Source organism: Pongo abelii, chromosome 15, assembly GCF_028885655.2.
Source record: "Pongo abelii isolate AG06213 chromosome 15, NHGRI_mPonAbe1-v2.0_pri, whole genome shotgun sequence".
Taxonomy (NCBI): domain Eukaryota; kingdom Metazoa; phylum Chordata; class Mammalia; order Primates; family Hominidae; genus Pongo; species Pongo abelii.
The window spans coordinates 19,555,645-19,568,855 of NC_072000.2; the positions used below are offsets into that span (position 1 = coordinate 19,555,645).

General features: G+C 33.9%; 1 protein-coding gene across 3 annotated transcripts in view; it reads right to left on the minus strand.

Moving 5' to 3' along the window:
• LOC129047413 (protein FRG1B-like) overlaps positions 1-13,211 on the minus strand; it is a 192,574-nt gene that overhangs the window by 4,105 nt on the left and 175,258 nt on the right. The window contains exons 1-2 of one of the 3 annotated variants that reach the window (XM_063715301.1): positions 2,751-3,091; positions 380-484 (exon numbers count right to left, since the gene is read on the minus strand). The exons of 1 other annotated variant lie outside the window; for it this stretch is intronic. In XM_063715301.1, coding sequence (XP_063571371.1) covers positions 380-484; positions 2,751-2,873 — 228 coding nt within the window. In that variant the 5' untranslated portion in view covers positions 2,874-3,091. Of the gene's footprint in view, positions 1-379; positions 485-2,750; positions 3,092-13,211 lie in introns of those variants that run through there. One more of the 3 variants, XM_054547790.2, reaches the window with a different exon arrangement.

Consider the following 13,211-nt stretch of genomic DNA (forward strand, 5'->3'; position numbering starts at 1 on the left):
CATCTTCATATGTTTTTATTTAAAAATGTTGGATCACGTGTACATGTTATCTATTTTAAAAATTAGATTTTAAAATACAAGCAAGAAAACAAGAAAATGAAAGCTTAAAAAGAGCATGTGGAACTACCAGAAAAAGATACTAATCCATGGAGATAATGGCAAGGTAGCTCTTAGATGCACTGATTTCTCTACCACATTGTATAAACAAGCCATCCACTATGGGATTTATAATTAAAAATGAGTCTATTTGAAACAGCACATTATAAAAAGCTATTAACTAAATCTTAAAAGTGACAGTAAATGATGATTTAACATTTTAAAGAGATACAGTCACATCGCATGTGTGAATGCAGTCATCCGTATAAAATGTCATCATTACCTTGATCATTTCTTCTTCTCCTGCTGTTTTACTTTTTGCTTCTATGTCTCCTGCTTCATTGCATCTAATAAAGCAGCTGTTTGAGGCCAATAAAGCCATTTTCCCCTAAGTGAAACAAAATAACAAAATAGCCATGAGGATACTTCTTCTAGAAGAAACATTAAGTGTTTAGACTGAATTAATTTTTCCTCCTTGATTTAAAAATCACAGAAAAGAACTTAAGAGAGGAACGTGGAAAATATAATACAAGAACATATAGAAAAGGAAACCAAAATCACCTTTCATTTTACTATTCAAAGATTACCACAATAAACATTTGTAGTGTATCTTCCTAGTAGGACTAAATTCTAAGTAGATGAGGTAGGATTGCTTCCTTTCTAAAAGATCTACGGAAGATAAAACTGTTTAGTTCTGTTTGAAAAATTAACTTTAAAGACAAGAACATAATTATGAATGCATACTTTATTCAAATATTAGCATTTTAAGTAAAATTTATTTTCTTCAGAATTAGAAAACATGAAAAGGTATATACAATGCCTTTGGTGTTTTGAATTTAAGAATCAATGTCTGAGGGACTTTTGTGTGTGAAAATTAATATTCATATACTTTTTTAGTTGTTTAATGTTTGATGTATTACACTGCTATTAAACAAAACTTTAAAAACTGATTTTCTTGTGTATCTAAATCTGGGTTATAAATTTGGTTAGCTTAACTCCTGTAACAAAATGTTTATTTATATCTTGTATTTCATTGATTCTTTTGGAAAACTTGGAATACCATAACATTTAGACAAAATATTTATAAATACAATGATTACAAAATATGTTAACCTTATATCACATCCAGTTAAAAACGTGCTGATAACATGGATTTAATATCTTAGTCAAGTCACAAGGGCTGGGTGGTCTCTCATCTGGATGGCTCCTGGTGAGCCCTGGAACATGGCGGTTCACATCGCATGGTGTGGTCCAGGCGATTTAAACCTGTGCCACAGATTATTCAGCTGAGTCCTTTTTGCAATAGAGTTTTAAGACCCTCTTTCATTTAAATTTAAATTTTTGAAACCTAGTGTCCTTCCTAAAAATAAAATGAAATGAACTTTCCTTAAGTGTTGTATTATTAGTACTATCTAAGTCATCACCCTGGCCTTATGAAATATTGGCATTTTCTACTGGTGTAACTTTTATTAGAAGTATCTCATCATAACTAGTAGGATCACCTCAAAACGGTTGCAGCACATTACAGGTAATGAAATCAATGTAGTGTTTCCTGAACGGTATTGGGTGGGTGGGGGGGAAAAGGAATACACACAGACACACAGAGGAAGGGGTAAAAGAGAATAAGAAATATCAAGGTGCATAACACATGGATAAGTAAGTATTGTTAAGTACAACTCTTGCTTCAGTTATACATATGTGTGTGCTGGGCTGCAATGTAAAAATGCATTTCTCAATGGATTAGGTCAAAATAGTTTTCAAGTCACTGACAAGATTTTATCCTAGGGGATGAGGAACTTAGTCTAAGTGATTACCTCTTTCTGGTAGGATGTTTGTTTAATCTGTCATCTTAGAAAACACTGCTGAGTTCCTATTTTCAGTTCATTATTGTATACTACCAAAGCTGCTACTCAAAGGCTGAGCTTATCTTCTATATGCTTGTTCTGTGTGGTGCCCACTGTTCCTTACTGTTTCTGATATAGTTATCTACTTTTTAAAGACAGTTTAGCACTCACATATTTTTGTTCAATCTTTACTTCTCACACAAACAGAAAAGGGAAATTATGTATTCTGTATCAACAAAGATTTAACAAAACATCCATATACTACAACTGTCTACTTACTAAAATTAAGAATTAGTATATTATCTTTTTTCTTCTTATATTAAAACTATCTTTTCATAAACTATTAGCTTATGAACTGAAAGTCTTTTAGAGATAATTTACTTCAATGAAGTATAATTATTTATATTTTATACGCAAATTGTCACAACTTGGTCTTAGCTGGCTCCACAGTTCGCTTACAGTCTGTAATGTTTCTGAAAGCATCCATGATTTCTGCTACAAAGAAGATACTTAGGAACTATTCTGTATTCCTACTCTGAGACCTAAAATTGACTGGTTCTTCAATGGTAATGAGATCAATATCTAGGAACTAAGGGTATACAGAAATAATTGTGGGCAAAAGTACTAATGCTATTTTTGTTGCACTATATTTTGAGATCTCTTTAAGGCTCTATGTTTTTTCTGATTTATTCCAGTTTAATATATTATACTATTGCATCCTACTTTTTCTTTTTAAATATATTACGATTGACTGTTACAGACTTTCTGTTAAACTGACAGGAAGATTTTATAAACAATAACAGCACTTACATTTTGAAAGACTGGTTCCCCCTGTTCTCTTGGTTCAATTGCATCTGAACACTCAACAACAAATTCATCTGAATTTATACCAAGATATTTTCCATAGGCAGATTTCAGGGCAATTCTATACATTAATAAGATAGATAAAAGTTAAAAACTGAGAGAAAATTAATTATAGAACATCAAAACAGGACATGTGTATGTGTGTGGGTGTGTACATATCTAAAATTTCAGACTGGACATATTCCAAGTGTTCAAAAGATGCGTGTGGCTGAGTGGTGACTCACTCCTGTAATCTCTGTGCTTTGGGAAGCCAATGGGAGAACTGCTTGAGGCAAGAAGTTCAAGATCAGCCTGGACCACAGAGTGAGACTCTATCTCTACAAAAAATTTAAAAAGTTAGCTGGGCATGGTGGTGTGCGCAGTTTTAAATTTAGTTTTATATTTTGCTTTTTTAAAATAAACATTGTACCTTATATATCATGTAACAAATAATTTCAAAATTCATCATTCTTCAATTATACCTCTTTAGTTATAAAGTTCAATAATACATTACTAAAACTTACTTTTTAGCTTATCATAAATAGTTCTATTTACATCTATTCTGTATATAAAACTGATTTATCCTTAGAAAAAATTCCCAGAAATAATTGGATCGAAGGGTATAAACTATAAAGTTCTTATGTCATCAAACTGTTTTCCAGAAAATGCTGCTTCCATTTACATTCTTACCTCAAATTAACAGAGTATGTTTTGTCTCATGGATTTTTTTTTAAACATTATGACTCTAAAAATATACTTGAAAACCTGATATGGAAAAAAAACAGTATCCTATTAATTTGCATTTTAGTAGTTAACTAGAATAACAATTGTTTTTCTTTCCCTTTCCTTTTTAGTTTTTAGATTATCTGGTAATGTCCCATGTCCATTTTTCTATTCAGATCTGATTGTTCGCAATTTTTCTACTGGGGTCTTCAGTGCTATGAATTCTATACAAGATACATATGAAGAGTAAAAACTCACTGCCTATTAAGGTTGTTGCAAATATTTTCCTCATTTGTCAGTTAATTTTCTTTATAATCCTTTTTTGTTTATAATTGTAAAGCAGTTTAAAACTATTGAATTTTTTCTTCCTCTGCTTTTATTCTTTGTCTTTCACCCTACTTATCAGACTTTCAAAGAAACTATAGAAATAATCATCTTAATGTGATTTTTTAAAATTATGATTTCTTTCACCTTACCAAGAATCTCCTCGGATGCCAGAATTGACTTTTACTCCTTCATACGTTAATGATTATATAACGGAAATCATTATTGTGTTGATATAACCAATTACTAAAATATGTAAATTCACTTTCAGTATATTTTACCCAAAGAATCATTCTATACTTCTGCACAAAGTGAGAATAAAAGAGGTTATTTTATAAAATGACTGTAAAAATAATGAGTAAAAATATTCTTTTGGTCGTTACTATGCTGTAACATTCTCTGCTGGTTTCAACAATATTCCTTTTTTTAGTCTTCCTGTTTGTCTTTAGACTTCCAAACAGTGAGTTTAAATATCATAGCAACAATGAAACAGGTTTTGTACTATTTGATTTATTTTTTAAACTATCTTATTTGGTGGGAGAAATTATTAACCTTCATTTTTTAACTTACATATCTTTTTTCCAGCCTAGCATTATATATTGATAGGAATTCCACTAAAAGTAGATCACAAAATTTACTTTTCAAAAAAGCTATTTTGTTTTTTATATCAAAATTACCATGGGCTTAAGACAGATACTAAAATTTTTAATGAATACAATTAAATTTTTAAAATAACTAGTTACTAATTATATTACAACATAAGCTCACCTGGGAATCAGATAATTTGACAGCCATAAACTGCTCTGGAGGACTAAGGCCCTCATCAGTTATTGGAGAAAAAACATTTGAAAAGAAATTTGACATTTGCTATAAATATAAAGACATTATTTTGCTTTAAAAAATGTGGTTATTTCCTTCTGCAATTAAATGTAAGAATATTCAGATATACTGATGTCACTGTAATACTGTATCTTTGGAATCAAGATCTATTTTACCTTCTTTTAACTACACTGTTAATTTTATACACTGAGTAAGACAGGGTGATTAATGCTTATTTAATAACTTTCGAGATAGCTTCTCTTTATGTTTTAAAATACAGTCATAAATAAGCACTTATTTAAAAAGCTAAATGCTTTCATTTATTCAATGGATGGCCTTGCTGACCAAATGATACTGCTTTTTATCTTCTAATTACTTTGTATCACATTAGTACTTCCTCTAATGGGCTAAAGAAAATGAGGAATCTTTAAATTGTTAAATGCACCCAGGTTAGTTTTGGTAACAGGTCTGAATAAAAAAGAAATTCAAACATGTTTGACTCAAATATGTTTTCTTTTTTCTTTCCACTTACTATTTTAATTATTCATGTTGTTTTGATTTCCAAAGATACTCTTCTGGAACTACACGGAATGTTTTCAAATGCTTATATTAGAAAGAGGGCCTTGCCAATGGCTGGTAAATATTAAGGAATTAAAAAAAAAAAATGGAAGAGTCAAATGCAATGGTTCCATTCCTTTAGAAAATGTTTGAGACTAGTTAGAGTTTGGCCTAAGTGAATGAATGTCCTAAAATCTACACTTGTGGCAGGATCTTCCCTTCCAGACACAAAGCTTCTTTGCATGGAGCTCCCAGGGTAAAAAGACCATTGTCGAGTGCAAGTATATAGGTTCCCTCATCCATTTCAATGGCTATGGTTCCTGAAATTTCGCCAAAGTTTTTTACTGTCCACCAGATTCCTAAAAAATAAAATTGACATTTCGACTTTATATTTTAGTTTTGACACAGAGTTCTTTGTTATTATAACTTAGTTTTAAAAACTTTTTATTTTCAATCGTAAGAGATCATACAAAGATCTCACATATCCTTTACTCGCTTTGTCTCAATGATGACATCTTGTATAAGTATCATAAACTGTTAGAATCAGGAAACTGACATTGATATAATCCATGAAGCTTATTCAGATTTCACCAGTTTTACATGTGTATGTTTGCATGTATGTGCACAGATTCATGCAACTACCAGCACAGTCAGAATTAGGTTTTTAAAATACAAAATAGCAACATACAGCCAACCATGGGGGTGCATGCCTGTAATCCCAGCTACTCGGGGAGCTGGGAAAGAGAATCACTTGAGCCCAGGAGTTCAAGGTTAGAGTGAGCTATGATCACGCCACTGCACTCTAGCCTGAGTGACACAGCAAGGTCCTGTCTCAAAAAAAGACCAAAACAAAAGACAACATGTAAAAGATACAAATTGATATATGGAGAACGGTCTCTCTCATGATAGACCCCAGCCATCTATTCATGTCTGCTTTCCAGAGGCAATGCCTATCATAATGTTTCTTAAAAATGCCTCTACAGGAAGACTTTCTAGCATAGTAATCTTTTTTTTTTTTTTCAGACGGAGTCTCAGTCTTTCACCCAGGCTGGAGTGCAGTCACGTGATCTTGGCTTATTGCTACCTCTGCCTCCCGGGTTCAAACAATTCTCTGCCTCAACTTCCCGAGTAGCTGGGGTTACAAGAGCCTGCCACAATGCCCGAATAATTTTTTTTGTATTTTCAGTAGAGACGGGGTTTCACCACATTGGCCAGGATGGTCTTGAACTCCTGACCTCGTGATCCACCCGCCTCTGCCTCCCAAAGTGCTGGGATTACAGGTGTGAGCCACGGCGCCCGGCCAGTAATCTTAACTATGATTTTAGATTGAAAGCAAAACGAGCAGAATCTGTGTCTATGTATACTAATTTCCAATTTGCCAATAGAAATGTTAGACTCTAGCAAAAATTATTTTAACGGTTGTTATAAAAGTTTATATCTTAATGTTAAAAATTATCCTCAAACCTCCTCCTAAATTGTACTTTAACTAGAGTAGAAATGAGCCAATCATCAACTGGATATGACATATTAAGGAATTCTTGTTAATTTTACAAGGTCTGATAATGACATAGTATAATGTATAAAAATAAAGAACAAAACAGGTGATGAGAGAAATACATATCACGTTAAGAAATGTACATTTATGTACTTATGGGTAAAATGACATAATATCTGTGATTTTACCTAAAATTTTCCAGGAAAAAAATGTGAGTGTGGGTGATTAAGTAAATGAAATGAGATTGGCAAAATATTGATAATTAATGCTGGGGCCTGGGCACATGGGGACTCATTATATTCTTCTATGTATGGGTTAGTTTGGATATTTCCATAATAAAAAGGTTTTAAAGATTCAGTTAATTCCACTGCACAAAATTCTCTATTCAACTAAACATTTCATGCTTTTCATAATCAATTTTAAAACACATAAAATTTTAGCTAAAGTGAAGTTGGACCCTTATCTAACACCAAATACAAAAGGTAACTTAAAATAGGCCAAAGACCTAAATGTAAGAGCTAAAGTTAGAAAACTTTTAGAAGAAAATGGGAAAAGCTTCACGACAATGAATTTGGCAATGATTTCTTATATAGAACATCAAAGGCACAGGCAACAAAAGAAAACATAGACAAACTGGACTTCATCAGAATTAAAAACTTTTGTGCATCAAGAACCACTGTCAACAGAGTAAAAAGCAACCCAGATAATGAAGAAAATATTTGTAAACTACATACATTATAATGAATTAATGTCCAGACTATATAGAGAACTCCAAAAAGACAAACACCACAATTCAAAACTGGGCAAAGGATATACACGGACATTGCTCCAAAGATGATATACAAATGGCAAATAAGCACTCGAAAAGATGCTCAACATCACTAGTCACTAGGGAAATATAAATCAAAACCATAATGCAATACCACTTCACACCCATTAGAATGCTATTATCAAAACAAACAAAAAACAAAAAACAGAAACCAAGAAAACCAGAAAAACAAATGTTGGGCAGGATGTGGAGAAACTGAAACCCTCTGCAATGCTGATGGGAAGGTAAAATGGTGCATGCATTTAAATGCCACTGAAGTGTATACGAAAAAATAGAAAAACTGGCAAATTCTATATTCTGTGTATTTTACCTCCACACACACACAAAACCAATGGAGAAAAAGAACATTAATCAAAATTAAAATTTCAGCTAAAGACGATTAGAAAGCAATAAAATTAATGACAATTTAGATGATTGAGTTATAGCTGCAACTGTTCTCAGTAAAAGAAATAATGCTTTATTCAGAATCATTATGAACAGTGTTATGATTAGCAAGTCTTTCTTATAAACGTAATAGTTAATAATTTTAAATTAGTTTTAGTTTGTATGTTCTATGACACATTCACCAAGTACACTTAATATTAAATAAAATCATTTAAATATAATATCTCATTAATGTTTTGCAAATGAAGAAGAAATTTCTGGCAGACAAGCTCCTCAAAATTTTCACACTCTGTCCAAGTAGGGAAATGATACAATAACATTACTTACAATATTGTCAACTGAAAAAGAAATTACTTTGAGCAGATGCCAGCATTTTTTCTCAATGAGATTTCAAAGAATAAGAAAGCTAAACACAGTATCATCAAGAATTAAATGTGAGCACTCTGCCTACTTTCTTCAAGTGGCCCACATTCAACCTTTGGAGGTAAGCTTATATGTTTAACGACTAAAGTAACATAACATAATACTTAACAGTGCCACTCGGGGGTTTTAGCTGTGAAAAAGCAGTGGATCCTAAGAACAGTGGGCACTGAAGTTGCCTGTCTCTATGTTAGGTTACAGCTCAAGCTGTGTATATGCTGCAGACGCCCAAGCTGAATTTAAGAGAATCTGCTCTAAAACATTACCTGCTATTTAGACACATGCTTAAAGTTATTTCCTTTTAAACCTTAGGCAGATGGTGAAATATTCCCGCTGTGTTGTCTCACAACGCATAATAAAGCTTTACACATATTTTCACATAATTTAGAATGTTTACATATGTCTGGCACGCCTGTAATCTAGCACTTTGAGAGGTGGAAGCAAGAGAATCACTTAAGCCCAGGAGTTCAAAATCAGCCAAGGTAACAAAAGGAGACACCCATCTCTACAAAAAAAATTAAGAAATTTGCTGGGTATGGTGGTACAAGACTGCGGTCCCAGCTACTCGGGAGTCCGAGGTGAGAGGATTGCTTGTTCCTACGAGGTCGAGTGTGCACTGAGCCATGATCATGTCACTGCACTCCAGCCTGAGCAACAAAGCAAGAGCCTGTCTCAAAAAAAAAAAAAAAAAAAGCCTGATGCACCACTGTCATGGCTGATAAGATACTACCAGGGCACCCTCATTCTAGCATCAAGGCTGTGTGACAGCTCACCTCACCTTCTGACTAACCCAGTGCTTCTGTGCTAAGGGCCCCTTTAAATCTCTGCCTTCATTATTTGCTTGGCACAAAGGAATGATATGTCTTAGATTTGGAAATGGAATTTTCTTCTCCAATCTTACTGTAGTCTAAGTACCCTTCACAGACCTTCTATTAACCCATAGCTTACTTAGCTTTAGTTCCTGGGTAAATCAAATCTGTGTTTTGCAAACTACGATGTTGTAAGTTCAATTGCTTCTGAATCTAGCAGGCTCAGTGAAACACTTTGCTTACAGACATGCTCATTTTTATGAATGTCACACATGGTATTCTCCAGGTGAAAGACAGAATTTCTTTCCTCCTATTTACAAATCCCTTCAGATCCTTGTGAGCAACCAACAGAACAGCTCTAAAAAATTAAAAGGTTTTTTTCTTTCCCTTCACAAATAGACACATGCTTACTTATACGGCAAGTTTAGAAAATCCACAATGAAAAAGAAGGGGAAGGACAAAGAGAAAAAGTCACAGAAGGACTTCCTCTTCCAGCCGAGATGGACTTGCCCTCCCACGATGACCAATGAGAAAACTGAAACTGAATAGAATATTTGAGAAAACTGTTTTCGGGGATTGGAACACAGGCAGAACAGGACTGTGATATTTGAGAACAGGAAAACACAGGAAGCAAATCTCACACACACTTCTGTTTTCTGCCGAATGGCAGTTTCTTGACCACACAGAGAGAGGTAGAGACCTCCAAAAATGAGGCAATGTCACTGTCACTAAGCTGAGAGTTTTGCAGTGCTAACATGTTTGGAGTTTATAGAATAAGGTACAGGAGAAGAGGGAACTACATACAGGTGAGGCCTCAAAAGTGTATGCAAAAGTTCTCTGCAGGTCTGGGGCCAAGGGCTGGGGGGAGTGCATACAGCAAACAGGCTCCACAAGGCCTATGCAGAGTGGCTGGCGCTTTTGAGGGCTGACTGGAGATGCCAGAGATCACACAAATTTGGGACATAGCAGAGTGGCGAGAACTCACCAAGTATACCTAGAACATGTGACAGAGGCCCATGAGGATGAGCCTTTCCTAGAGTAAGAGTCACTGTCTAAGTCTACAGGCAAAAACCTAATAAATAAGCACAAAGTAACAAAGGCCCAGGCTTGACAGGAGGAAAAGGGTGGTCAAATAATTTAACTAGGCATCAAGACATTTAACAGAAATAAAGGTTAAAATGTTATGAAAATGAAAGACTGAATTTATAAGGAAGACTTAAAAATCCTAAATGTGTACACATGACAGCTTCAAAATACTTTAAGCAAAAACTGCTCAAGTAGACAGATCTAGAATTACAGCTTGAGATTTTAACATCACTCTCACTACATTGTAGGATGAGTAAAAAATCAGTAAGGACACAGAAGATGTGCATAGTCACAAGCTCCACCAGTTGATCTAACTGACATCTAAAGAACACTGAACCGCCGGGCGCCACGGTTCACATCCATAATCCCAGCACTTTGGGAGGTCGAGGCAGGCGGATCGCCTGAGGTTAGGAGTTTGAGACCAGCTTAGCCAACGTGGTGAAACCCCGCCTCTATTAAAAATATTTAAAAAATTAGCCAGGCGTGGTGGTAGGTGCCTGTAATTCCAGCTCCTCCGGAGGCTGAGGCAGGAGAATCACTTGAACCTGGGCGGCGGAGGCTGCAGTGAGCCGAGATAGTGCCACTGCACTCCAGCCTGCTGGGCAACAGAGCGCGACTTCATCTCCAAAAAACAAACAAAAACAAAAACAAAAAAAACCCTGAACCAACATCTGCAGAATACCCATTCTTTTCAAGTGTACATGGAAATTCACTAAGAAAGTATGTTCTTCAACTATACTATGAATGAATTAGAAATCAGCAACAATAACATACCTATAATATCTGTATGTAGTAGAAATTAAAATCAATAGACTTTTAAATAACTCAAGTGTCCATGAAAAGAAAAATCACAAGTAAAACTAGATGATATTTTGAATGGAATGAAAATGAAAGCAAAATGTGTTGACTATAACTAAAACTAAAGTGGAATGAAGAGATCTAACTTCCTTCTTAAGAAGCAATAAAACAAGAGCAAAGAAAACTGAAAATAAGTTAAAGGGAGGAAAAAAAAAGACTGAAAATAAATGAAATAGAAAATGAAAAAAAGAGAAAATAAGTAATACTGAAACAGGCTTGTCCAACCTGAGGGCTGCATGTGGCCCAGGCCAGATTTGAATGCAGCCCAACATAAATTCATAAACTTTCTTGAAACATTATGAGATTTTTTTGCTTTTTCTTTTTTTTTGGCTTATCAGCTTATCGTTAGTGTATTCTATGTGTGGCCTAAGACAGCTCTTCTTCCATTGTGGTCCAGGGAAGCTAAAAGATTGAATACCCCTGTACTAAAAGATCATTAATGATCTAGAATAAGTGATCTTATAAAGAATTGATAAACCTCCAGCTAGACTCACTGATCCAGGAAAAAGCAGAAAAAACACAAATTACCAATATGAAGAGACTGCAATACAGATTAGATTCTACAGGCATTAAAAGGATATTAAAGGAATATTCTCAACAATTTTATCTCAATAAATCCAACAACTTGGATGAAAGGAAATTTTCCTAAAAGACACAAATTACCAAAATTGACAACAGAAAAATCTGAAAATATCTCTTAAAAAATCTTAATTCTCCCACAAAAAACTAAAACCAAACCAAACAAAACCCTCTAGGTTCAGATGACTTCACTGGTAAATCCTATCAAACATGTAAAGAAGAAATCATACCCATCTTATACAGCTATTTCCAAAAACAGGGAAGGACAGCACTTTCCATCTAATTTTATGACACCCAATATCACCTTGACACCAAAATCAAATAAAGACATTACAAGAAAAGGATACAAAAGTCCAATATCTCCCATCAACACCAATATAGAAATCTTAAAAAACAAAAAACAAAACAAAAAAAAACCTAGAAATCAAATCTAGCGATATCCCAAAGGACAATGCACCAAAATCAAGTGGGGTTTATCTCAGGGATGTAAAGTTAGTTTAAAAGTTGAAAATGAAACCAATGTAATACATAGGCAGAATGAAGAAAATTGTATAATCGTCTCAACAGATACAGAATGAGGCATTTGACAGCATTAAACATCGTTATGATAAAAACTCCCAAGAAACAAAGTTTAAAAGGAATGTCCTCATCTTGATAAAGGTTTTCTCTGCAGACCCTACAGACATCATACCATATGGTGGACTACTGAAAGCTTTCTGCCTAAGCTTGGAAACAATGCAATTATGCCCATTCTCATGACTTCTGTTCAACATTATGGAAGTCCTGAACAGTATAATAAACCAATAAAAAGCAAGACAAGACATAAGGATTAGAAAGAAAGAAGTAAAACAATAGTCACAGGAAACATAATTGCAAATTTCTTAGTTTTCTATATAAACAAACCACTAGAAGTAATAAGTGAAATAGAATTATCAGACTACAAAGTCACAATACAAAAATCAATTGTAGATCTATGTACTAACAGGAAAAAACTGGAAAATCAAATTCAAAAGTTCTATTGACAGTAGTGTAAAATTATAAAATACTTAAGAATAAATTTTTAAACAGGCATGCAAGACTGCTACGTTGAAAATTATGAAATATTGAGGCCCAGTATTAAGATGTTGATTCTCCCCCAAATGATCTGGAATCAATACAATTCTCTGAGAAAATCCAACAGACTTCCATGTAGAAATTAATAAACTAATAGTTAGTAAGTACAAAGTTGGAGGTCTCACACTACCTGATCTCAAGGCTTCATGAAATTATAGCAATCAAGAGAAACATACCAACAGAAAAACAGACAATCGATAGAACAGAGTCCAGAAATAGACCAATACATAGAAAGCTAATTGATTTTTTATGAAGATACGAAACTGGATTAATGGAAAAAGGAAACACCAGTGGTGCTGGCATAAATGGTTATCAAGATGTTAAAAAAAAAAAAAGTAAATCTTGAAACCAGACTCACACCATGCCAAAAATTAATTTGAGATTAATGACAGATTTAATGTAAAAACTAAAACTATGATGCCTCTAAAAGA